The sequence below is a fragment of the Leptosomus discolor genome, chromosome 9, assembly GCF_034619465.1.
Source record: "Leptosomus discolor isolate bLepDis1 chromosome 9, bLepDis1.hap2, whole genome shotgun sequence".
Classification (NCBI taxonomy): domain Eukaryota; kingdom Metazoa; phylum Chordata; class Aves; order Leptosomiformes; family Leptosomidae; genus Leptosomus; species Leptosomus discolor.
Genome location: NC_141399.1, coordinates 45,796,990 through 45,824,349, shown reverse-complemented (window position 1 = coordinate 45,824,349; position 27,360 = coordinate 45,796,990). Strand labels below are relative to the sequence as shown.

Here is a 27,360-nt window from a genome sequence, read left to right as displayed (position 1 = left end):
TACTAGGTACCTGCATGGAAAAACAGAACTTCAGAGTAACTGTGCTGTGACATTCAAGAACAGTACATACACAAACAGTATATGTTTGCCATATAAATTAGCTTTCTGGTTGGGGATCGAGGGTAACTAAACCAGTTGTAGTTGCTATAATGTGGCTCATTTATTATTGTAATTTCCAATAAACAAGTAGAACGTAGGAAAAGTCATCAGAGAGGCTCGTATCAGTAGTTTGATTGCAAAAGCTGGTGAATTATTGATAATATTTCACATCACATTCTAAGTACTTGATTACTTCTGCATGATTTAAATATATGCTTATATGGTGTAGTCTGAATGGTACTTCTGGAAGGTAGAGAATGATAATGCACAATACCAATGTCCTTGACAGACGTTTCAGGTGAACAAAACCCACTTAGTGTGCTACTAATTAAATGGAACTTGAATAACTCTTTCAGTCTCCAGACCCAGACTTGGTAGTCTTCTTCCCTGGCATTCAGGATTGTTCTCATGAGGTTCTGGATGGATGCTTTACTTCCCAGTCTCTCTCCAAGATGGAACAAGTAAAGTTTCTCTTACTCTCTGATCACATCCCTCCTAGCTGTCCATTGGGATGTGCCTCTTGGTCCTTTCCTTTACTGAACAGTAATGCTTCATATTTTGGAAGCCCACCAGGATGCTGTCACATAGGTGCTCTTTGCTGCCTGCTGAGTTCTTCCTCACCTGTCACTGGCTGCTTTTTCCATACAGCCTCCTGTACCAGAGAGCTACATCCATGTCTCTGACTTTCTTTCAAAATCCACCTGTCTGATCATTTTTTTCTCCCTCCTTGCAGTCATAGTGGCCATCTTCCATCACTGTAGTCATTGTCTTAATCTTGACTCCCTATTTTCAGCATCCAATTTTAATTGTTTGTAAATAATGCACATGCTGCCATTGATTAGGACTGTATTCCTCCTAATATATATCTTGGTTTAATGCAGTACAGCATCCTATTACTGCACTGTTAGAGCAGATCCTGACTACAGGTAAATTGCTGACAGCATCTCCCACTTGCGTACTCTTGGCTGAGTCAGGCGTGGATATTGGGCCCAAGTGCTACTATCTGTCATGGTTGTTTTAGTTAAGAAGTGAATCTTTTGGAAAAGACCACCAGGTCATCTTTATTCCTTTTCATGTTATAATTGATTCTAGTGAACAAGGTTTTAGGGAGTCAATGTATGAAGCTGCCTTTATAGACTATTGGTGACCTGTTTTAACAGTTAATTCTGTGCCTTGTGCTGTGAGAACTTGAATATGAAAGATCCTAAAAAAAAAAATCATGTGCCATCTTTTCCAGCATTGCTTAAGCTGATAGTAGAGCAGCTCACATGGTCATCCAAGTTTCTACTAAAATCTACTTGCCTTTGACATGTGGACACAGTGGCTTGTTCCTTGGTTCAATTTGAGCATCTCTGTCCTTGTAGACCCATTACAATGAGATGGCAAATTCTCCCTGCTTCAGCTCTGATTGCTCTTTTCTTTGAATGGAGGGCTAGATAAAGGTGGAAGCTGATGTTACGCATGACATCAGCAGCAAAGATGGCCTAAGAAATTATGTTCTTGGCCACGTGTTCCAAACTCAGGTTGCAACTTGCTGTTCCCATTGTCCCACAAATGAGCTCTTCGTGAGATAAAAGGGGTTTTTTTTAGTCCACTCATAATTTTGCTGCTTTCCCGTGTGGTCCCACTAGCAGTTTCTTCACATGATGAAAGGAACAGAGAGGGGCAAATTAAGAGTGAGGGAAAGGCACAAGGCAGACTCCTGGCTGCTGAAGCCACTGCAGCTCTGAGTTAACCCCAGTACTGGTGGAGACTGGTTTGTTTCCTCGGGAGGGAGGGACTGACACTTCCCCACAAGCCAAATTTCCCACTTGTAAAGGTTAGACTTCTGTCGCAATGTATTTAGAGGTGCTGACCAAATGGGACATCCTACTGTGTAAGGCACTATTGAAATGTGTGAGAACAGAGAGCTGCCTGGGGAGATCATGGTCTGAAGATGTCAAGGTGGAAGAAGGTGTTACTACTGATGAGGAACTGAGATGCAGAAAAGCGGTCTGGCTTGTTTGTCCAAAGTCTGTAGACGAGACAAAGATGGAAAGCAGAGCTCTGAGCTTTCTTGTTCAAGTGCTTTCATTCCTTTCCTCAGCCTTTTTCAGGGTCTAGTCAGTGGTTTGGAGGTACCTGCATCTTTTCAGTGCTTTTTATTATGAGTGGGCTTTGGACCTGCTTCTAGTCAGTGGCTGATTTCATGTGAATTGTGTCCTTTGCTGTGTATAGTCAGGGTCAGAAATACATGTGGAAATAAACCTATCAAATATAAATATAGCATGGGTTAGACATGGTCAGTGAAGGCAGAAATAGATTAAAACTGGAACTTGCAAGACTCAACATTTAGTTGCAGCTGTAGAGCTCCTCCCTTCTAAGCTCCTGGTGTGCTCAGGCTGTTAGGCAGAGCACAGCCCCCTGTGTGTTGTGGTCAGAGGGCCCATCTGAGGGTGGAATTATGCCCTTGTCCTGGGCTACTTGTCTGAAATTTGTTCTTGCCTCAGATTAAACACTTAAAAAAAGCTGAATAGGATTTTGTTTTTGCTCGGTGGGGTTTCGTTGCAAATGTTTTTGGGCTGTGTGAGATATTCCAGAAAGTGTTTCCAAGCTTTTTGTATCCTGTCATGCCCTGGGGAATCTTTTCCAAAATCTTGTCCAGGAGTGTTCAAAGTAATCATAGGAGGGGCTCCACCCTGGAGCTGTACAGAGCCTAGTGTATGCTTGGACTGGGGTTTATAGGAAGTATATTGAAACCTCCACCCAATGTGTGCATGTTCCAGTTTGTTTGGAAAACTGAAATTCATGTAGTCCAATACTGAAGTCTTGGTAACCTGTGGCATTGTTTTCTATGTTGCCCTGACAGCTTGGCTAATTACATCCTATATAACAAAACTTATCCTTGTGGTTCTGTGTTGTTTGCTTGTTTATCCTGGCTGTGACACTGGGACTGGTGTGGTCCCATAAATTCTTTATGGGCATTGTATGGTTTTGAAGGCAATTTGGTAATCATGCATTTCTTTCACTTTTTCAATAGAACAAGAGGCCTTTTCTCTCATGGGAGAGCTCCCTGTGGAAGAACCAAAGGAAGGAAGCTCTTCCAGAGTTTATTTTGCCATGGTGGAGTTGGTCTTGAGGCAGAGAAAGATCCTTTTTAATGCATGAAATAGAAAATTTGTGCATTTGAAACTAAAGGCCCGTTTTGCACTATATGTAGTGAACTCTGCAAGGTGTTAAGTCTGCTTAATTCCTATTGAAGTGATAGTAAATCCCATGAAACATGAAAGCTGGGCACAGTAGCACAATCTCAACTTTGAGACAGCAGAGCTAACAACCAAAATAATTGACTGCAGCCCACAGAGACTGTTTTTGGAATAGCTGTTAGCAGTATGTTTTCAAAATGGCCTCAATCCAGCTTTCCCGATTTTTCTTGCAAGACTTCTGCCTGCAGTTCATTATGCTTGAAAACTTGCTGGTGCATGCTGAGAAAGGATAACTTTTTCTGAAAGCGCAGCATGTCATTTTTAGTGTTGTCGCAAGGAGCTGCTGTAAGAGGGTTGAAGGATTAGCGCTCATCTTGAGCTTTGAGTTTCTCTAAGAAACCTTCTCTAAGGCAGAGCTTATCTTTGCTGAGATCATCCCTTCTTTAGGAGCTGAATAATCGCCTTGTGCTTCTGTCAAATTGGTAGCACAGTAATGTGTAATGCACTTGTAGCCAGAGTAATTGTGTGATACAAGCCATGGCTTCAAATGGCAAATATGCTGATCGTGACTTAAGGTCAAAGGTTTCAGTCCATCTATTTTTAAGGGCAGGATGGAAGAAATAAATGCCTTGGCTGGTTTGGTGGCATGGTAGAAGTTGTGACACCTCTGGAGCACACTGGCACGATGACAAGTGCACATCATCCTGCAGGGCTTTGGCTTTGCAGAGCAGAAAAGGCATCTCGCACTGACCTGGCACTGCACTAAAAAACCCCACTGTCCTTAGCACACCTGGTGTCGTGCCCATAGCGTGGTGTTCAGCAGCAGATTGGATCTTGTCAGGATGATGCTTCTTACTCTTACAAAATCTTCCCAGCCCCAACACATGAGTGTGTCTCTTTGGGGCTCCCATCTGGGGTTTCGTTTGGAAGCAGTGACGTGGCTGTTCATCGTACCTTCTCATGGCTGATAGTTGGATTTCTACACTTGTACACAGCTGCTTGCTGTCTAAAGACGTGTTCCTGAAAATATTTGTGCACGGATTTTTATGCTTAGGGCTGGGGAGCAATATACTTCTTGGAGTCGTTTGTTTTGCTTTTGACAAAATTTCATATCCCCTTCCTCCCCTTTCCTTCTGTTGTGCTGTGCATGCCTTCTACAGCCGTGCTGTGTCTATCAGTTATATTTCTTTGACTGGCACAGTGGTATACCTTGACATCTCATAGGCTTAGCACAGATAGATGTAGCAGAGAAACCAAGAAACCACTCTTCTTTCTATCTTAGCACTATTCCCTCTAAGATTTCTCTCTGTTGTGATCTTCCAGCCACAGTATGCATGTTCAAAGCTGGAAAGTTCACAGGTCTTCAGCTCATGCTTGCCCAATCCTGCTATCACCTTATGTTAAGGTTTGGGTGAAACTCAGCTGTGGGAAGTGAAATAGCATGTGTTCCTGGCTGGCAAATAGTAAAAGGGATGTGCCTCACTGAGGAACTTGAATGATAATTTTGCTGTTATTTGAGGGCCATAAGCTGTGTTTGGGAAGACATCAGTTGAAGTGATTTTTAAACTAAGTTAAAGCTTCAGGTTACATCTTTAGATTGGGGAAGAAGGAAAGAAAAGCTCCTCTTCCCTGCAGCTATAGTGCTATAACTGCAAAAATGATGCTGAGAAGAGTTGCTACTCTGAAGTGTCACTCCAAGCAAATTTCTGCCCAGTTTTAGTATTCAATAAAATATTTGCAAGGGTTTGGGTTAAACGAAACAAAGTGAGAAAGGGCAGATTACACTTTCCACTTGTGACTGTAAGCATAGTTTGAAAGGCCAGTGTATGTCTATGCACAACTACCTAATACCACATTTTGGACACAAAGCCTGGGAGAAGAGTATTGCCTTCATGCCATTATTGCCCTTAGTGTATGCTGTTGCAAATACACTAGACAGCTATGGTGTGCAGTTAAGAATGTAAAGTGATTCAGCTCAAACTAAGACTAATAGTACTCTACCAAACAGACCAACAATATCTTCCGCTTACTTTAAAACATGGAACTTATTAATGGAAAATATGCTCTGACACCTCACGTGTATGTATTTGCACTGTGCTCTAGAAACTTTCTTTCATTGTGGCACATTCTGTCCCAAAGTATTACATCAACACAGAGGAAAGTCAGTGGCAGATATTGCTACTTTGGTTTTTCAGGCAGGGAAGCAGAAGTGCAGGTGAAGTCGGGAGCTTCCACAGGGAGGCCTGGGGCAGGACCGAGAATGGTATTCAAATCAGTTATTCCTAGTATTGCATTTAAACATAGAAATACTGTTTCTCAAAGGATAATGCTACAGTTGTGTTGAGCACCCTTATAAAGGCTGTGCTGCCCAGGGATTGTGGGCTTGGGAGGGCTCAGGTTCTTAGGAAGGCTAATTCCCTGTGAGCATTTCAAACTCCCGTTGCAGCACTTCACACAAGTTGGGAAAGTGGAGAGGAGAAGGGTGGGCCCCCTCTGCACCACGTGTTGCTTTGCTGAAGCAGATGAAGAAACCACAACTTATCACTTATTAATCAGAAAGATTTAAAGTATTCAATGCTTCTGCAAAACAGTATCTCCAATGGGAATTCTTTATAATGTACGGTACTCTATGGGATGTCTTTATGCTTCTGTTGAGTCAGATTCAAGAACTGTAAGGAATTAAGGAGCTTCAGCTATGGATACTACATGGTCAGTTTATTGATGGGTTTTGCTGACAGCATGCATACCTTAAATATAGATTTTTATTGTTTGTTCAAGCCAACAGAACCTCCTGGTCAGATTGTGTTAGTTTGGGGTACACTAGTTGATAAAATGCCCAACTGACAGTGTTCATCATGAACCTTGTTAGCTTTCTTGTGCCTTCTGTATTTCTGTTCTGTCTTCAGAAGGGAAAACAGAAGATCTGCTTCCTGATGGTAAATGATTTTTGTCACTTTATGCACCTGGGGAGATGGAGAAAAGCTGCAATTGGTGATGTAAGCACCACAACTACACATCACTTCCTGGCAAACTGGGTACAAAGTCAAGGTTAAAAAAAAAAGTTAGCATCCTGTATCTTTTCTATGGCTGCTTGTGACATCAAACAAGTGGCAGAATAAGGACATAAATACTATACAGACCATTGTTTTAAGCCTGTTAAAGCCTTCTGTTTATTGTGTACTTGTTAGTGGTCTCACCCTATGTTCTATGAAAGGATCATCCCAGTGCCTCCATCAAAAATGCAATTTAGTCAGCAGAAGGATGGCTATATGAATGCTATAATTGCATACCTGGACCATGAAATTCTGTGGAAATCAGCGAGCTGTTTGGAAATCCACGTTTACACCTTTGCCAATTGGATGTCAAATCCAATGCCCTAGAGGTCCTGTAATGGAAAGCCAGACTCAGATGTCAAGTAGGCTTTTCAAAGAAGCCCAGGCCCTGGAGTCTGCAGTAGGGAACAGATAAGGAAATGCAGCCAGTCCTTATATGAAGAATATTTTTGTTCTTATTCAAATAGTTAAATCTATATTTTGATTTCAAACCTATCATAATATTTGAAGAACTTCATTCTATGAGGTCAGCCCACTAAAACACCAAAAAAACCTCCATGAGATCCTACAGGTGCCCATGTTATGCCTTCAGTTCCTATTAAAATTTTATCCAATGGTGAGACAAAAGCTGCTTCTCCTAGCAATGACTGACTTTTTTTCAGTGCATCCTCAAATGCTCAGCAGCCTGAGTCATTTCAGACTAGACAGCTACATTCCCTTAGGGATACTGTTTTACAGTCTCATTCTAGTAATAACTCTTCTAGCCTTCATCAGATTTGCAGGCCCAAAAGAAGATCTTACAAATCCTTTAAGGTGCTCTTAAAACCTTAGATAGGATCCTGTCAACTACAGACAAAGCTTGAAACTAATTTTGGATGGGATAGGGAAGGGCTTTTTTGTGAATTGCTAACAAGACTGTGAAACCCTTCTGTACCATGTCTAAATTTGGATTTAATATATTTTTGGTTGGTACCAGCCATATAAAAGCAAGCAGTGGTATTTGGTGTAGTGTTTTTATGTCAGCTGCCACTAGGTCTGTCCTCTGATAAACCACTGACACTATAATGAACCATATTTGTTATGCCTGCTAGATTTAGCAAAGCTGCTTTTGGTAGAGACTCTTCAGTACCAGATTTTCATTATTTTAGAGGCATGATGCAAAAGCTACTTTGTGGATGAATCTTGATATCCTCTTGGCAGGGGATGACAGACTGAAGTAGTAGCTAGGTCTGTAAAGATGGAGAGGAAGCTGGCAAATTTACAAAATTTAGATAATTAAATGACTTTGGTGTTTAGGAGTTTTTAGACAGCTTAGTTGCATCTTCAGGTACCTAAATACCTCTAACTCAACCTTTTTTAATTCCTGGTTCATGCGACTGAGTGGTAGCGTGTATTTGCTGATGCAAGCTATGGCTGACTTGCTTACTTTGGGGTAATGCTAGTCATTTTAAATAAGCATAAATATAAAATTAAAATAAGACAAAATGTTTTAATAACAAGCTGTCATGGTAGTGTTAATGAAAACAACTATTAATGGTTTGCGTGATTAACGGGGAGAAACGTACAGTGTCTGTTTTTCAGCAGCCTTATGGGAAAAACTGTAGAATTAGAATGATGTTTGTTTCTTTCAAAAGGGGAGAGTTACGTCTGCTCATCTGACAACTTCTTCAAGAAGGTGGAATACACCAAGAACGTCAATCCCAACTGGTCTGTCAACGTGAAGACATCTGCCAACCAGAAAGCACCTCAGTCTCTGGCCAGCAGCAACAGCGCTCAGGCAAAGGAGAACAAAGATTTTGTGCGTCCCAAGCTGGTAACCATCATCCGCAGTGGGGTGAAGCCCCGGAAGGCCGTACGTGTGCTCTTGAACAAGAAGACCGCCCATTCGTTTGAGCAGGTTCTCACCGATATCACTGAAGCTATAAAACTGGAGACAGGCGTGGTCAAAAAGCTGTATACCTTGGATGGGAAACAGGTAGGAGATTGTACAGATGTTATGTCTTTTTCTCTTATCTCGAGGCTTTGCTGACTCAGAACAATTTTTGAAGCCTAAATTAACCTGAGATGGTCGCTGCCATCTGTTCTCTTAGAAGTCAGACTTCTCATGCCAGTGGTTCAGTTACTAAATTTTCACTGATATTAATATCAAGTAAAGAATGTAGCCAACCGACTGAGCGAAACAGATGCTCCGTCCTGCACGCCAGCGTGCAGTGCGTGTCTTCCAGACTAGCTAAATAAATAACATGGGGAGTTCGGCTCACAGCCACCGGTTGATTTGGCTCTGCAGTAGTTGCAAGAACTCTCAAGTGTTGGATTCACTGAGTGAAAATGTATTGCCTGACTTTCCTTGCTCTCAGATGAAGGCTTGCTAAGATAAAGTAATTGGTCCAAGCGCACTCTTCTGGCTAGCTCAGTAGTTTATAGGAAAAGCATAGAACTGTGTTGCATTTTCTTGACTAAATGCATGAAGAGCTAACATGCAGAAAGGGATTTGGGTCAAAAATATTCAGTGGGTCATCATGTGCTTCATGTCTACATTTTCCTGGAACTGAAGGAAACATCTGTCTCTTGTTAGCAGCTACACAGCAATAAGCTGTTCTTATTGCTCTATCTATGAAAACCCTTAAAGGAATGTGGAGGATAACTCTGGGGACTGGGAAGAGCTAGATTCTTCAAGGATAATTCTGAGCTTGATTTAACAGTTCTATGTCTTTAACTGAGGAATGGTCTTATTTTTTGTCACTATTTTTCTTGTCACTATTTTTCTTGCTCCGGATTCCGGAGGGAGGCAGCACAGCTCTTATGTGGGGGTTGGATACTGGCTATTCTAGGGATTGATGCTATTGCTTTAAATTAAATCTCTTCCCTATTCCTGGAGAAAATTATTCAAATACTGCCTCTTGAAATACCATGCTGACCCTAGGCAATGCATCCAACTGACATGCAGACTTTACATATGAAAATGTTCATCCTTCCAACGTCAAATATAGGCTCATAAAGTGTCCTGCACAGTCCAGGTGTGATGTCTGGAAGCCAAAAGTGGCATGTCACTCTAACCTGTCTGATATTCTTGCTTTGTCCCAACCTCTGTATCCTGCACATTACTTAGTGGCTGCTTCTAGCTTCAGTTATACAAAAATCTCATCTGCCTGTCAAAGCTTTTCTTTTCACTTCTCTCCACCCAGCATTTTTTTCTTCACGAGATGTTTAGTTTATACATGAGTGAGTAACTTTCCAGCTAGACTGTCCCTAGCTATAGTAGTATGCTGTAAATAAGCAGTGATACAGGGTGTGATGTACTGGAAACCTTGGAAGTGGCTGGGGGAAGAGGAAGGAAAGAGTCAAATGATCTGTCCTTGCTGAGGAAATCATACATGGCACAGGACCATGTGTTTCAGATCACAGCAGCTTAACAAAGGGTTTAATAGATGGATCTGGCCTGAAGCAGTTGCCTACTCATGCTGACACAGAGAGCCCTGTTGCTTTCTCAGTTGTGAATGAGGATCTTAATCTGGACCTGTAAATTGCCTCAGTTCTTTGAGAACACCCAGCATTTTGGAGGTGAGATTTGCTTTGGACGGTATGCAGAAATAGGGATGTCCCATGAGCTCCCATCAAACTATTCTTTTACACCTTTTTTAGCTAGTTACAGCAGTAAGTGGTGTTTCCCCACACACCACTGGCTGGAGACCAAGACCACCTGTGGCCTGGTGACTGGACCAGCCTGTGAAACTGTGTTAATTCCTAAGCGAGGATCTGGGAAATGCTGCTTGCTCTCTAGTTACAGGTTGCCTAGAGTAGTGCTGCGGTGGGGTAGATTGCAGTCTGTTGTTGGAGTGGCTGCTTTGCGTGGGGCTGCAGCTGAGCAAGAGGCACAAAGGTCTATATGTAATTTAGCAGTTCCTACTGCAAACTGTTGTCCATAGCAGACACCACACCATACATGACTCTTCCTGAATCAAAAAAGAAAAGGCAACTTTGTTTTTCTCATGTCAGGCTCTGATAGCTGTACAGTGGCTGGTGCCGTAATTCAGCACTATTTTGACTGTGGCAACCTGACAATTTCACCATCAGTTTTTGTTGCAGAAATGTGATTTCAGTAAAGCCTGAGTAAAGGTATCACATTTAACTTGTTTTTCTGGCTTTATAACTCACCATTTTATGAAATGTGATATTTCATTGTGTTTTAGAGACACTACGGGCAGTTTCACTGTGTGCAAATGTACACGCAGTATTGCAGTTATTGGAAAGAGTGAGATTTTATGATTTGACAGTAATGGAATGTTTGATATTTGGTTTTGTGGCATCAATTACTGTTGAAGTTTCCTGAAAAGCGAACCTGGTTCACCAAGGCTCTGTTTTTATTGGAAGGTTTCTTTCAATGTTTGGCTTTTTTTAACCTATTTGAAATTTTCCACCTATGTGTGTTCTTAGTGTTGAAGCTAGAGCTAGAAGGTTCTGCTGTGGGTGCAGTGTTTGCTGTTAGGGTTTCCATGACATACTGCTCCATAAAATCTGACCTTCTGACGTGAAATTAGAGGGTTTTGCGTGTCTGATTCTGACATTAGAAAGAGATTCTTGAATGCCTAATTCTGGCAAACAGTACTTTATTTTCAGGAGAAAATATTCATGCAAAAATGCAAGCTGCTCAAAGCTGAAATACTGACAAGAATCCTGACAGTCTGTCTCTTTGAGTGTCATCAGAGGCACGTTACTCCCTCTGTTGTGAAATGATAAAATTTACAAAAGGAATGTACAAAGGAAAATCATCCTTCCTCAGTCCATGAGCTGTAACTTAATGAGGGGAGATGATTATTTTATTTATAGGCATTTCCATGGTGCTCATCAGTAGAGTAATCAAGATGCTTTAGAAGTGCAGACAGTAGTGGCAATGATAGAATGGTGTGTAAATAATTGCATTTCTATGCACTGCAAACCTGAGAAAGCAGTTAATTGAGATCTGGGTGGGGTGTGTGTGAATAAATCCAACACTCAAAACAACAGTGAGGTTAGGGGCTTTTATAAGGAAATTTTGTTTCTTTTTGTGTCTTGGGTTGTCTGTGGAAATACATCCCTTTTGAAACTGCTAAATTAGCTTCTTGTGTTCAAGTAGTTTATTTAACTTGGTCTTGCGCATGTTTCTAATGCCTTGTGCCTTGTCTGTTGGTATGCAAGCTGCTTCCCTCCTTGGAGCATAACATCACCTCCTGATGGATACCCCAGAACTTAAAAGGGGTTTCAAATTGTTGACCAAAAATGAGTCATGATGGAGAGTCATGATAGAGATTTAACCTTTGAACTTTCATGGCCATAGAGGAAATGGCATAGGGCAAAGAGTTCAGTGCATTAAACAAATACTGCAGTGGATCAAATTTAGCTCGTGGTTTCATGACAACTGCTGTTGTGCTGAGATGTGTAGTATATATAATTAATATATACATATGCAGCATTGAATTTGGTCTGATCTGTGGATCATGATGGGAACCAGTTATTTGGTAGATTCTTTCTCTTTTTTTAAAGTCTTAGTTATATCCAATGTCCCAAATAAGTCTGGATTCCTGGGAGCACTGTCTACTTTATAAACACATGATGGCAGTTTGTGCCTCGTGTCATCTATAAACCAATTTAGAAAACAGAATTTGAGACAGTGGATGAAATTGTATTCGGATATTTTGAATGCAATAGTCTGAACTAGGCATTGCCAATGTTGTATAGATTTACTGTCCTATTTGTGCTTGAGCTTCTTTCTCAGCATGGTGTGCAGTAAGTGGGTGTTTTTCCGGAAAAGAGGAGGCTATTTCATCACTGACAGCCCAGTGCCCATCTTCTGCTTTCTGCACCTTGCTTTGCAAGTGGTGTCTGTCTGCATTCATTCCTGCTTCTAGGAAGTGACCTGTAAAAGCTAATGTTTTCTGTATACACTGAACTTCTCTTTTCCTGTGCTGTCTTGTATTCCAAAGTCTGCGAGTTGTTCAGCAAGTATACAAAGAAATGTAGTAACAAAAATCAGTCCCTTTTTTTTGTGTGATTGCTGAATGGGTGATACTCTGGAGTAACCAGATATTCATCAGGGATGTTCAATTGTACTTTAGCATTAGAGATATTTTCTGTGGTATGGAATTCCTTCTGCTTTTTCTCCAGCTGATGTATTGCCACGTCTTACTTAACCAAATTCTGTGACCTATCCATTAGAATCACCAAATAAGCAGAATAAAGTGCTGTTCAGAGGGGAGAGAGCTTGTAAACTTCAGTTCCACATAAATATAGATATTCCGGTCAACAAGCAGGGAACTGAATGTGTTTTTAGCCATAATAACACACAGTGATCTCTTCTGGACTTTGAAAGCTTCAAGCACAGGGAGAAGTCACATGTGTGCTATTCGTTGGCTTTTACCTAGCCCAGACAAAGTGCTTCTGTTCTGAGTGTCAGCTGCCTCATCAGATGAAGTGACATACATTTTCATATGTCAGGGCATTTGTGACTCTGTTCCTGACAGAATTTGTAGTCTTAGTAAAATGGTCCCCTCTAGCAGTCTTTGCCTTAATAAGGATTTCATATGGCAGGTAATGAGTGAAGTTCATCTTTCTGTTTGCAAAGCTGATGCAAATGTCTAGGAGGACAGCTCGCCTCTCCTGTCCGGAGAAGTTGCCATTTCATTTTAGATGACTGGCATTGAGGAAGGGCAGCAGCTGCAGAGGATGACTAAGCTCACCACAGGTTAAAGGTTGGGACTTTGGGATCAAAGCCAGCAAAGTAGTTGATAAAGCAACTCCTACTACTGCACTACTTAGTGAAAAGCTACCTTAGATGCATTCATACAAGTTGCACTGGAGAAACCAACCAAATTTTGGAGCTGCTGCACTGATTTTAAGTTGATATTTGGAAACTAGTAAAAATTTCATTGCTCAAGTGTCAATGCTAGCAGTGGACCAAATTCTGCCAGGATAGTGTAGCTCTATTGATTACATCAATGAAATTCTATCAATGTGACATAGAACAAGGTTTGTACCAAAATATACAGTGCCTCCAATGGCTGCAATCTGCAATCGATGCTCAAGAAGGTGTACACCTCCACGAGGTACCTAGTAACATCTGTGTTGCTGAAACATCAGAGGGAAAATATTCCCTCTAGATTCTTGGAGATCGTTAACTTACACCCTGAGGCACTGAGGTTCAAGGTTACAAAGCAAGCACATTGGTTTGTGTTATTGCACATGTCAAGAAACAACTCGTCCTTCTGAGACTTCGTAATTGAACTGCTCTTTTGGACACTGAAAAACTGCACTGAAGTAACCCTAGAACAAAGCAGTTTCATGCACTCACATAAAGCTGGGATACAGCCCCAAAACAAATGGGAAGGAAGAGCAGCATATGGGTGCGAGGGTGGTTTGTATTCTGCCTCCTGCAAAAGTCTCTGCAGCAGCCGGTGCTAATAGGGGAAGGGGAGAGGCCATCTTCCCTCCCTGCTGCATAAAGCTGTATCAATAAAACTATCTGGTTTGCATCTTTTTTCTCAGTGCTGCTTGTTAACTGCTGAGATTTGGCGGGGCTTGCATAAATCTCCCATTTTGGTACCAAGAGGACAGGTCTGGCTCACCAGCACTAGCAGAGGAATTGTGAAGGCAGGATCTTTGCCCATAGCCACCTGCCCCAGTAGATTGCTCAGGGTGAGGATTAAGTCCCAGCTTAATTCTTCCTCACTGCTTTTGCGGACTACTCCAACTTGGGGTGTTTGCATGAGATTATTCTTCTCTAGCAACCATGTGTCATGCAGGGAAGGTTTGTAATAATGTATGGGCTGAAGAACTTCTGAACCCAAGTCACTTACACTGCCAGACAACACAGCCTAGTTTTCTATCTTTAGGGAGCTCTTAGTCTAAGCTGGAAATTCAGCATTGCCTGATTCATGCAATGACTAGACACCAACACAGACAAAACCAATTAGTCCTCAGGTATCCCTTAAGGATTTTATCATTCGCTAGAATGAATAAGCCAAGCTTACATGACTGTGTATCTAAGTACTTACGATAAAATATTCAGAAGACTTTCCGAGATGTCATTCAGAAACCTTATGCTTATTAATTTATGTTTACTTAGGTCTGTAAGTGGGGCCACAGAATCTGGGTGAAACGGGGCCTGTCTGGAACACTGTAAATCCCAGTTCCTGTGCTTACTAAAGCAGAAGCAGTCTGAGCTCAGCAGCTACAGTCATGATCAAATCTGTTCTCATGTGAGCATTGAGACTGACCTGCTTGCCATCCATGCGGCCTCCAATCAGCTTCCCGAGGCGTGTGCGGAGCAAGGGGAGACAGTGGAGGATACAATCATCTGGCAAACTTTGGATGTTTTGCCATTGCTTTGCCTCAGCCTCATGTTCTGGAGGAGGTGTCATGCTCCTGTCTGCCACCCAGCAGGGCTTTGGCGCTCTGTATTCATTGGCATTTTGTTATTGTGCAAATACTGGCTAAAGCTGTGGTGAATCTATTGTCCTCTTAAGGCAGTGAGGGTCCAAATCCAGAAGCAGGGTCCAGAGTTGCACTGCTCTCACTGAAAATTGTTGATTTTCTAGAAACACAAGCCTTGCTAGTAGACACGTACTGACCAAGATCCACATGAACATCTGCTACTTGTGTCACAGATGGCAGGCTGTCAAAATTATTGAAAGATGCAGTCAGATCTGACCTGGTGACCTAGAAGTACGTGGCCCCTATTACTGAATCCTGGTGCTATTCACACCCCAAAAGAGACGTATGCTAAAAATTCAGTCCTCACTAGCATCTTTATTTTGTCACTTCTCTCTTTCATAGAGTGACATGTTCCCTTTTCTCTCTGAATCCCAGGAGAGAAGAGGATTATTCACTGTAGTGCCAGGGGGTTTACCTAGGAGTAAATGGGCTGAAAATGAGCAAGGGAAATTAGGCTGAATATCAAGAGCTGAGACAGCCCAAGAAAGCCTTTAGTTTTTTTCATTGCTAGTTTGTATTGTCACAGGAAACTAAGTTTCTTGTTCCTTTTTGGTGCTCAAGTAGAAGTCCCACCAGTGTGGAGTCCCTCCCTCTCTGAGAGGGAGCAGGTTAGGCTGAATATATTCTGAGCAAGTGTCTCTCTCAATGCATGGATTCTAGTAAATGTCTTTCCTTTGATCACATGGAATAATCAAATACTTGTATTTTCCCTGTTTGTAATGGGGAAATGTCTTGATTATCCTGGTGCACCAGGGACCTTAGTATTAGGTTGTGAGTGGCACCACGAGAGTCTTAGGTTGTGAGTGGATTCATAAGACATGGACCTGCTTGAGTGGGTTCAGAGGAGGGCTACCAAGATGCTCAGGGGGCTGGAGCACCTCCCCTGCAAGGACAGGCTGAGAGAGTTGGGCTTGTTCAGCCTGGAGAAGAGAAAGCTCCGGGAAGACCTCCTAGTGCCCTTCCAGTGCTTAAAGGGGGGCTGCAGGAAAGGTGGGGAGGGACTCTTTGTCAGGGAAGGTAGTGACAGGACGAGGGGTAATGGTTCCAAACTGAAAGAGGGGAGATTTAGGTTAGAGATGAGGAAGAAATCCTTCCCTGGGAGGGTGGTGAGGCACTGGCACAGGTTGCCCAGAGCAGCTGTGGCTGCCCCCTCCCTGGCAGCGGTCAAGGCCAGGCTGGATGGGGCTTGGAGCAACCTGCTCTAGTGGAAGGTGTCCCTGCCCATGGCAGGGGGTTGGAGCTGGATGGTCTTTAAGATCCCTTCCAGCCCAAACCATTCTGTGATTCTATGATCACATCTAGTATGTTTGCTTACATCTCGTTACCTGCAGGAGCTCAGAATGTGTGAATACTCCCCTGAGTTCACCCAGTGTGAGACACCTTGAGAATCTGATGGTGGTTGGTGCCATATTCCACATCTTGTTGCAGGTTCCACCTCTTCTTGTCTGCCTGAAACCACTTCTTCCCTTCCCTTCTCAGCTCTTACTGGCCTTTGATCAAAAGGCTGGTTTTACTCAGTGGCCAGTAAGTTATGACACAGCTCACACTTACACTTTTCTTGAGGAAGGGCCTGCACTACATGTGGGTAAAGGCGTACAGCCCAATAACAGAGGCTGGTAAGAAATAGTGTGATAAAGCTATTGCCCAGTACAGCAGTATTTCCTTCTTTCTTGTCCCTGAAACGGCACACAGAACTGACACAGTGATTATTTTGTTTTGTATGTAGCATGTGCATCTTGATGGAGCTTGGGTTTTAAGGAAATTAATCCATATTGCAAAGGGCCCAGACTGAGTGAGAGATGTTGTCAAAAGCCACCTTATCTTGTCTTTCAAACGTGATGCCAGTGTCGTTCAAAGGTCTCTGTACAGGACAGTAAGGGAACAAGTGATAGCTTTGCTCATGTGCAGAGAGTAACAGCTTCCATCCACACTCAGGTCTGCCAGGGATGACAAAAGATATTGGCACAGAAATGTGTGTAATAAAAGTATGTCTAAAGGAGTTGAGGAGAAAAAAAGTTGGATTGAATCCATCCAGATTTTCAGAATTGGCTGAAGTAGGCCTGCATATGTGGGGAAGTGCAAAGACAAGCCATGAAAGCTGAGGGCTGTTCCAGCTTGTGTTCAGGGCTTCTCAGGCTGCGACAAATTGATTAGCATACAGAGCTGGAATTGCAGGCCTGCTCCTGGAGATTTGCTTAGCTCTGAATTCAAACTGAATGGGGAAAAATAAGCAAGGCTAATAACCAGAGCATTCTGTGCTCCAAGCCGTAAGACACACCCTCTCCTCTGTGAATGTACAGCCGCTCCTTTCTGAATTAATAGACATAGTTCTAGTTTCCTGGTCAACAGCAACCAGGGTGTGCATGAGTATATGCATATGTATCTACCTGTATAAATAGATTTTACTAAGTACTGCAGAACACAACTCTGCAGCTCAACTTGCTGTCTAAGCAACTCTCTCCTTTTAAAGGACCCCAGGGACTATTGTGCTCTGACAGTGATATCCTCGACTCGTGTTATGGTTTTTTCTTCCCTTATAAACTAAAAGGCTTTTAGTGGAGTCTTTAACTGCACTTTGAAAATGTTTGCTTACTTTTAAATTATGCTTTGAGATAATGCAAATCTCATTGTTACTAACAGTTTTTAAATTATCCACGTAATGCAAAATAATAGAAAACTTGTATGTATTGGCTCATGATGTTTTTTCTCATTTTTTTTATCTTGAAAAATACTTCAGATCAAGGATTTTTTCAACTAGAGTGTAAGATACAGCTTGCTTTTTACTAATTCTTTTTTTTTTTCTTTTTTCCCCAAATGGGAGGCTTGATTATGAACAAAATGGACAAAAACCAGACTTGGGGAAGATGAGATAATATGCACCATTCATTAGAGGGATTTTTCCAGGGGATTTTGCTTCAGTCAGAATTGGCGTTAGAGGTCAGTGCTTCCAGTCCTCCAGGTCTGAGCTCTGTTATCTGGAGGACAATGAACACAACAAGCTTTATTGGCTCCCTAGGAGTAATTATGCAGCCAGTGAGCCTGCAGGGCAGCAGGGGAGAGCAGGACTCCGGCTCCTTCCTTGCGCTTCTCTGCCCTCACCATCTGCTCTGTGCTGCTTATCTGGTACTGGGTCCCCTGCGGCTGCCAGGGCCCACAGCTCTGATTCTGCTGCTGCCTCGCTGTGGATGTTGCTCCCTGGTTGTGATGGACCAGTTCAAGCCACCATGTGAAACACCTAGCCATGCTGGCTGTGCTACTGGGAGAACAGCTTCTGGCTACAGATGTCTGTCTTGTTTGGGTTCTCTGAACAGGGAAGAGTAATTGGGTTCGGAAAGCATTTTGTGGTGCGTTCATGCCTCTGTGAAAGCAGCATTTCTTCAAGCTATTGCTGTTCCCCTGCACTCTTGACGTAATCTCTTGTGCCCTTCCTCATGCTCTTATGCCCGTAATATTGCTGAAAGAGGAACAGAGAGGCTGGGAAGGGTGACAAACGGGTGTACCTGTTTGCTTCTGTCTGGTGGTGAAAGTACGCTAGGAAACTCAGCTTCTGTACTAGATAAATCAACCGAAATTAAGGTTAAAATTGTGAAACACAATATGGCATAGCAAGGTATGAAAAAAACATAACTTCTGCAAGAAAAGCTTTCACCTTGATGATCTATTAGTATGGAATAATAGAACAAGTAAAATCGTGGATGGGGGAGAGCCAGTGGATATTTGGACTTGAAAAATCCTGAGGAAAAGCTCCTTCAAGAACCTATTAAGAAACCTGAAATAGTGATAAGGAAGTAAAATACTATCACAGATGGGAAACAGGTTTAGAAGAAGAAACCAAAGTAGAAATAACTTTTTATCAGAGTAAAAATTAAGTATCAAGATATGTCGTGTTTACTGTGTTCTTGAGTGATCTGGAGGTGGAAGTACTTGGTGAAGATGATGAAAGAATTATTATTATGGGAGACAAGTGAGAGACTTACCAAGATGAACAGGCAGTGTAATGGATGATCGTAAGTGCAAAGCAGCACGCACTGGTAGAAATTACTCTTATACTTATCTTTTAAATTAAAAATAACTGTTCTGCAGAGAGGATTGGTCTTGATGAGGCAGGCTAGTAAATAATATCTTAGCACAGAATCAAACCAACATGCTAAAGCATATGGCATGCATTCAAAATTCAGACAGAAAGGAACAGCTTTTTGAAATACTGCTATATTCCATTTACCCTTCCACTTCACCTCTCCACATTCACAAATGTGTCTCAGAATATGGAAGTAAGTAGGTTTCTCCAGTGACTGGGCTGCACTGCAGCCCTTCTGCAACTCTTTCATCTCCTCTTGAAGCAGCTAGAAGGGGTGGGGTAGCTCATGCAGGTACTTGGTAACTCTTTTGTTAGTGCAGTGTGTTATAACCGGGACTTTGCTGAAACACGAAGTAGGTTATGAATGGTCAGAGTGTTGTGTATGCCATGGAGTGTTTAGTGCTAAATCACCCAGGCTTACAGGGCTCTCCCTGGCTGCTAAGCCTTGCTATGGTTTTGTGCCTGCAAGTATGAAACTGGGAGTTTCTCTGTGGCTGGTATCGAGATGACCTGGCACTGAGTTAACTTCCTTGGAGGTCCAAGGTGTCCAGTTATGCAAAGATGTTGAGAGAAGCTATAGGTGTAGCTCTGGAGATGGAGAATACCCTAACTTTCTATAGACAGGTGATACATATCATCCCACCGCGTGGTGGAACATTTGAAATGGGTTTGTCAAAACGACATGGAGTGATCCTAGTCTTTACATTAGGGGCACAAAATACAGTGCTTGTGAACGCCTTGTTCTTAATATGTACGTGCTTGTCCATTCTTCAGTCAGGTGTGTGGAATAGCTGTTAACTCAGGATTTGTAACTTCTGTCAACCCCTTTGATGTGTCTAACTTTTGCACTGTCTTTATATCTACACAATAGTATCACTGAAGTGAAGTATTACACCCTTCATCCTTTTTCCATACCACCTAGTAATTACAAGAGCCTCTGAAGTATTTTAACGATGGAAACAAGCGAAAATACAGTGCAGCCCTTTCAACTTTGTCAAGAATTTTAAACCTAGTAGTTAAATTATTTGGGGACAAATGCTGAGAAGCATTTGTAGAGAAGCAAAAATCTGTTTGAAACCTTAAACCTGAGCAGCCTTCCATGATGGAGCTCAGCTCTCCAGAAAGGCGGTAAGAGGACTAAACTTCCCTTTCTTAAATGTGCACATATCAGGAACCTTATCAACTGCTGGCAGGCTGCAGGATTACATGTAAATGAAGTGTATCAAAGAGTCGAGTTAGATAGCCAACATTAGGAGCTAAGAATGTTATTCTTGCCTACTTGAAAGCCCTTCATAAAGGATTAGAAACAAGAACTTACATCTCTTAATGCCAGCTGAAAATTGAGGCATCTCTTTGCTTCTAGTGAATTTTAATACTTTGAGAGTAAATGGTACAGGGGATTTCCTTCATTTTAGACAACCCTAGTCACAGAAGGTTGCAAAAGGATGTGTATGTTTCATAATCAAAATGAAAGCCATAAGACTGGCTGAATTCTGTATAAGAGTCTCAATAGGGTTGTTGGTGAGTTTTATTTTTAGCATTGTAAAGCAACAGAGATCTTTACAGTATTGGCATTTCTTGCAGTTTTAGAATGGAGAACAGCTTTTGAAATGTCTGCTTTTCCTTGATTTTTTTTATCCATATTATAAGCTTCTTTATTAAGTTTTTGCACTGCTCTTGGCAGCAGGTTGTGATTTAGTGCCAAAGAGTGCAGAACTGCTCCATTTTACACTGTTTCTGCGGAATGCTTTTTCTTCCAGAAAATAGATGCTGGAAAAAATGCCATCTGATCCTGACATTTATTGTTTGGGTAGTTTCCAGTTGCATGTGTGAAGTGTTGGATTTAGTGTAAAATGGACAGTAAACAAGGAAAAATAAAGTGGTGCTGAAAGTGGATACACTGAGCACTAATTTACAGATATCATAATATTTATTACTGGTGAAAACCAACTTGCTTTTTTTTTCTTCTAAGTGTACCTTACCAAAGACTGCCTTTCTCTCAAAAACAGAAGGTGGTGGCTGCTACAGGAAATATGTCACAGATGAGAGGCACTGTGCTTCAGGTATTTGAGCAGCAAGGGTGGGTCTCGGGACTCCGGGCATGAATCCTAGATTCAGCTGCAGTGTGTGACCTAGGTTAAGGCAATTAATTTGGTGTTTTCAGGCAGGTGTGCTTTGACACATTTAACCTCACGGGGAGGCTGAAATGAGTTTGTCAATTTGTCTTTAATGTTCCAGTTTGAAAAGTTTTCACAAATCTTTCTTAGCTGTTTATTGTGTGTGGGTTGTTTTTTTTTTGGTAAAACAGAAGATGACTCACTTATAAGACTTTGGTTAGGGATGATATTAGTCAGAATTTCTCAACCCCTTTTTTTCAAAGGACTGCCTAGATTCTGTAGGAAGACTGTCTGTTACTAATTCCTAACGGTTTTCTAACAGCTAACATTGCTCTACCGGTCAGTAAAACATAGAGCACAGTTTGAATGTTCATTTATCTCTCCACTTTTTTCCCTCCCATTTTATTCATTCCCTGCTTGTGTGCATGGGGATTTACCTGTTTGCTTTGCTTTCCTTGCCATATTGTTTCAATTATCAGACAGTCTTTTTTTCACCTCCACTTGACTTACGTGTGGGTTTGACTTACAACTGGGACAATATAGTCATTCTGGCAGCTGTGTTGTGGGCTACCTTCTGCTGCTTTTCGGACCACCGGCTAAGATTGATGAAGAATATTAAGTCTCAATAGCATCATAACAGGCTCAATCACTCTTCTTTTCATTGCATCCAGATACCACGTACAGGATACCTGGGTTTAGTATTCCAAAGGTCTGGCTTCTAAGACAAAATAAGTGTCAGGGTTCTGCCCCCTCAGCGGGTGAGATCCGTTGAGGATGATCCCTTCTTGTATCTGGTGCCATATTTAGGCAGGAGACAAAGCAGAGATTGATTCAGTCCCAACCTTCACATGTGCTTCCTTTCCATAAGTCATGCTTTCACTTCTTTTTTTGTAGTCTGGCAGCTGCAAGGGCTGGTTGCTTGGTGACGCTTTCAGCAGCACAAAGAGCTCTCAGCTGGGAGGCCAGGTCTGTCGGCCTCAAACAGCTGGGATAATTTTATTTGTCTTTCTCTTGTTCCTGTTAATTGCAGGGAGCTGAATCAAAGTCAACATAACAGAAAAGGGAGCACCAGCAGATACTATTTATGGCTTCTTTAACATCCACCTTTTTCTCCCTGAGGCAGGGAAGTGACAGCGCGTGCCAGAAGTCACCTGTTATTTCAGAAATGCAGGAATAAAATTAAAAGACATGATTTCCACTTCTGGTTCAGGCAGGCGCTTACCAGGTCCTATATAAAAGCAACATGTGAGACTGGGGTTTGGATTTATGAATCATTGTTCCTTAATCCAATGTGTGACTGCCTGCCTGTTCATTCTTTGTAATAATCATATCCTGAACACGTCACATCTACGAAATAGCTGTTAATGGCTTTACCTCAGAAGGATACACCTGCTTAATTTTGTGTAAGATAGAAACAGTGAATAACTTGCAGAGGTGAACATGTTGGGGTTTAATGATCTGGACACAGGCCTTGGTTTAATGAACTCCTGGTTTCTCATTTCTGCTCGTACGTAGGGTATGTCCTAAGTTATTTGGTGCTTCAGCTGATTTCCACTTAGGGTCAGACTGGCTGGACCTAGACACAAGAGTGTACAGAGGAAAAGGTGACAGGAGACATCAGTGCTGCTTGGCTTGTGCTTCTGGGGTAGCAGGACCTCTCAAGCCGGTGCCAGCATCAGTCACGTGTTGGGTCTCGGTGCTACCAGGTCTGAGCACGCCAACTCAGATGTATCAAAGCATTGAAGCACGTGAATAGCTCCCTGCAAGTTAGCTTGTGTGGAGGTGCTTTGCAGAGTTTGAGGAGCAGGTTAAGCACTAACAGGAAGGGCAAGAAAACTGCCCATGCCTGAAGCTGGTCTCTTCTTATTAATACTATTATACTTGACAGTGACCAGTGACTACATTCCTAAAGTACTGAAGCTGTAAGCTCTGCCTTTGCAGGACTTTTTTTCTTACTTCAAGTATAAATCATAAGTATCGATTCTAGGCAGTTGTTAATTTTAGGCTTTTGGGTAGTTGTAATTATGCAAGGTGCTATGCAGTAACCAAACAAGTAAACCCTAACACTGAATATTTACAATTCACTCATGAAATGCACACTAACATGGATAAACTGATATATGAATATACTAAAGGATCTGCTGTTAAACTCAAGACCAGAAAGTGTTATTGGTTTGTGCATTTTCTTCCCTTATCAAAAGCCCTGAGGGTACCAAGAGATAAAAAACTGACTTTTGAGAGTTTGGACCACTCTGTTCCTAGGGCTAAAGTCAAGGAAGATTGAGGAATGTGAACTGAAGTGGAAGTGTACGCCTAGCACAGCGCTAAATCTAGCATGCAGAGTTGCTGAGGGAATGGACTAAGTTGGTGTGATCTTCTGATCTGATTGTGGCACTGAGGACTCTGAATTTTAGTTCCTCACATTCATGAGCTGTAACAGCAGATGTTAAAGGAGGGAGACTCTGGGGTCTTGGACCTCTTTTTTTTATGCCCGCATGCCTGCACAGGGCCTTATTACAAGAATCTCTTCAGTGAAGAGACAGCAGCCCAGGTGGTATTTCTTTGTTAAAAAACATGTGCTTGTGATGTCAAAAGAGAATTGATGACTGACTGCTCGGCCAAGAAGAGAGTGTCCCACTGCTTCTAACAGGTAAGGAAGAGCACTGTACCTTAGAATGTAAAGGACAAGTAACGAAAAGAGGCAATTTATCTGAAGGTTGCAACAAATGGAGCGTAAATAAAGATAAGTTAGCCAAAAGTTGAACTTATTTTGAACTTTTACCCATTAACAAGGTAAAACCACACCTCTAAGCCCAAAAAAGCCCCCTACTCAACTAAGACCAGCCCCCTGAGTACGTGCAGTAAAATATTTGTGTACTGCCGCTTTAAATGAAAGCATAGAATTAGGAGCCAAATCAGTATTAAGGATGCTGAGTAAGTATGAATAATGTATTACTTGCTTAACTTTTAGAGTATAAATATTCTCTGTGCTGTTAGGAAGGTGTGCTAGCTTTGCAAGCTGTCCCCTAGCACCTTTTTCTGCACAGAACTGGAATAAAAGCAAATGTCTCGACTCTGTGTTGACTGGTCTTTGCACACCGGGTGAAAGAACCCATATTTGGGACAACACTTTGAGCTATAGTCTCTTTTTTGATCTGAAAACATTTTGTCACTCTAATCCAGGTACTGTATGGCATAGTTTTCATCTTGGAGCTGGTGCTTTCTTGGGTAATTTTTGTGTGCATGGTATTTACCTAGGCTTTGTTGAATACAAATCTAAGTTTTTCTCATCTATTAGTTTCCAGTTTACTACTTCAGATGTAAATGTATCGAGACAATCAGGGCAATCCTGTAGCTCATGCTTTAGAGTTTAGAGTGATCACTGAAGGGATTGAGAAGGAATTGGTCTTTCAAAGCAGCTTCATGCAAAAAGATGTAAGTGCATTGGTGGAGGAGGAGCTTCCTTCCCTTCTGAAGCATCAGCTATTAGTCCCTCACAGCCTGCGTACACCGACCGATGAACTGATCCTCTGTGTCAAATCCTATGTAAATGCAACAGCCTAATCCCCTTGCCTTAATAGGAATTTCACACCTTAATTCTTGCTCTGTTCAGGGGCAAAGACATTCCTACTCGGCAGTTTGACAAATGCATCCTATTTTGAGAAAAATCACTGTATATAAGTTTGTGGTAATGGGGAGACTGTAGTCTCCGATTTGTATGGAAGACTGAAGCATGTCACTAATAAAAGTGAGGGGATTATGTTCCTAAATTGTCAGTGGATTTCAGAGGATTTGCCACACCAAATGAGACCATTAGCCTACCAAGTCCTTCGTTTTGCCCCTGGCTCTGGACAGCTCTTTTTGCTTTAGCTGGAAGTGCTCCCTGGGTGATACAGTTGAGTGTATAGGAGCAGGAGGAAAATGATTCCCTCCTGAGCCCTGCAGCGATCCAGGTTATGCCTTGCAGCTTGGCACTGCTCACTGTGTGCTCAGCTTCCACTGCTCGAGTTGGAAGAAGTGTCAATCAGTGCATGTGGTGTCATTCTGAATAAACCTGTAATTTAAATTATTATGTAACCTCAAAGAAGCATTAAAAAGGCTAAAGTATAGCACATGAGGCAACCTGGGCAGTGCCTTGAACTCATCCTTTTCTATATAGATATGTATTAATCTCTCAGTCACAGATACTTATTTCTTATCCAACTGCAGAGCTTCATCCAAGGCTCGCTGAAGTCTTCCACGGGCCCCAGCCTCAGTCTGGCGGTCCAATGTATTCAGGGCCTTCCATGACAAAGGGGAAGACCAGCACTGTTCCTGAATTGCCACCTCTGAAAAGAAGGATGCACCACTGTGTTTCACCTTGCAGCTCAGAAGTAATGGCGTTACACGCAGAGGCTCCTTTTCTCAGGTTCAGAAGGACCACGTTTGTACCTCTTGTGCTCCTGATTGTGAGCGCAGATCGCGCAACTGCATGTGCTGTTATTAAGCATCAGGCCCGCAGTCTGTTTGCTACATGCCTCTCTCCCTGTACGCACAGGCAGGGTGGATCTTAATCAGCTGTGGATTAACCACTAACACAGAACACAATGTGTGCACAGCTTTACAAGCAACAGTGGTTAGCTGGCCATTTGGAAGAAATCTGTGTACATGTGTCTTGTTATTTCCACTGCCAAAGCTTTTCCAAACCAGCCTTTTGTTTCAGTTTATTTCTCACTGCAGAAGGTTGTTATTCCATGCCCTGCTCTCTTGTTGCAGCTCCAGCCCCTCTTGGCTGCTCTTTGTTTGCCCCGTTGTTACTGGACGCTTCAGTTTGGACTTGCTTCTCACGGGTGCACGAATGAGGCTCTTCAACAGTCATGCCTTTATATCTATTCTCTGCAGAGTCCATTCTACTAGTGCAATCCTTTGAGCATTTGCATCCAAAATGCCCATGTACTGAGTCAAATCTGCTACTACACAAGAGAGTCTGCACAAACTAAGCCTTGATTTTTATTTTTTTTTCCCTCCCCCCAGGCCAGCTGGCTGTGGAAAGTTTCGTTCTTTGTAACTCTAAATACTTGTGTTGTTTTTAATCAAATTTGACTGGAGCTCACTTAAGCATTTGTGGCTTTTCCTTAGGAATGATATCACTGTCCCAGCCAGCTCCTGGGGAGCAAGGACTGGAAAATCTACTTTATGACAAACTGTAATTTAAGAGTCAGCAATGTCTGATGTAGCAAGAAATGCAGTTTTGGAGGGGAAACTATTACCCAGTTATTTAAATGCTTCTGTCATTTAGAATAAACCCAGCTGTAACAGCAAAGGTCACAGTATCCCCAAGAGCTACTTTTAAAATATATTTTTACTTATGGCTAGCATGGAGTTGGCGACCTGCATGCATTTGGCCCCACAGAAGGGCTGTCCTCTCATGCAGATCTACCTCTCCAGGCTGGGTTCAGTTTGTGACATTGAAGAACACCTGAGAAATCTAGAAGCATCTGTGGCAATAGTCAAGTCTCTGTGTGGCTCCCCTGTAAATGCAGCCTTTTCTGGGTTTTTCTAATGGTTTTGATTATTGCATGTCATTTGCACAGCCTGACTAAAGTAATTCTGATATTTCCTGGTTTTGATGACCTGTGTCAGCATTTTCTTGTACTGAAGGTGCTTAAGCAGACTGTGTTTATCTCCACACTCAGTCTTTTATATCTTTACCACATACCTAAGCCAAGTTTGAAATAATTTATTATAAAATTTATAAGGAAGGAAAAGGTATCTCATTGCAGTTCAGGCAGAAATGACAAAACCCAGAAGTTTCTTTCAATCTCACTGGATCACGTCTTGAACAGAGCTTTAGTTTCTGTGTCCACCCTGCCTCATCAGGCAGCACATGGAGGGAGAAGGAGCAGAGCAGTGTTCACTCTCTCCCTGCCTTTCCAGCTCTGATGCCCCACTGAGCACTTCACAAACGTTGTTCTGTATTACTCTGTGCTGTCTCAGCACTTTCTATTTGTTCTCCCATCAAAACAGAGTGTCTTGTTGGTTGCAGAAAAGTCCACGGTGGTTGCCTTTTCCCTGTGTCATTGTACTAGATTTTAAGTGGTATCTGCAAGACAAAATATCCTATTGGGCCCGTAAGCCTAGGGACAGAGTAAGCTTCGTGACACTCCGCAAACCGAGACCTTGGCCCCAGACTGGGAACATCCCCATTGCTGCCGCTGTAATAGCTACTCTGTTTGTAGGTGTAGGGTCTTAATTCAGCTGCTGGCCAGGCTTTCTGAACAAACTCACGGAATGAATAGCTGGAGTCTGCTACAGCCAGGCTAAAGCTTCCTACCTTGCCTGTCAAATGGAAAGTTATACCGGTTGCAAGTGCTGATTAATAG

At 42.3% G+C, this 27,360-nt stretch overlaps 1 protein-coding gene across 4 annotated transcripts in view; it reads left to right on the top strand.

The window, feature by feature from the left end:
- DCX (doublecortin) overlaps positions 1-27,360 on the top strand; it is a 72,945-nt gene that overhangs the window by 2,980 nt on the left and 42,605 nt on the right. For all 4 annotated transcript variants that reach the window (XM_086470017.1, XM_086470016.1, XM_009950878.2 and 1 more), the window contains exon 2: positions 7,972-8,312. In XM_086470017.1, coding sequence (XP_086326143.1) covers positions 7,972-8,312 — 341 coding nt within the window. The remainder of the gene's footprint in view (positions 1-7,971; positions 8,313-27,360) is intronic.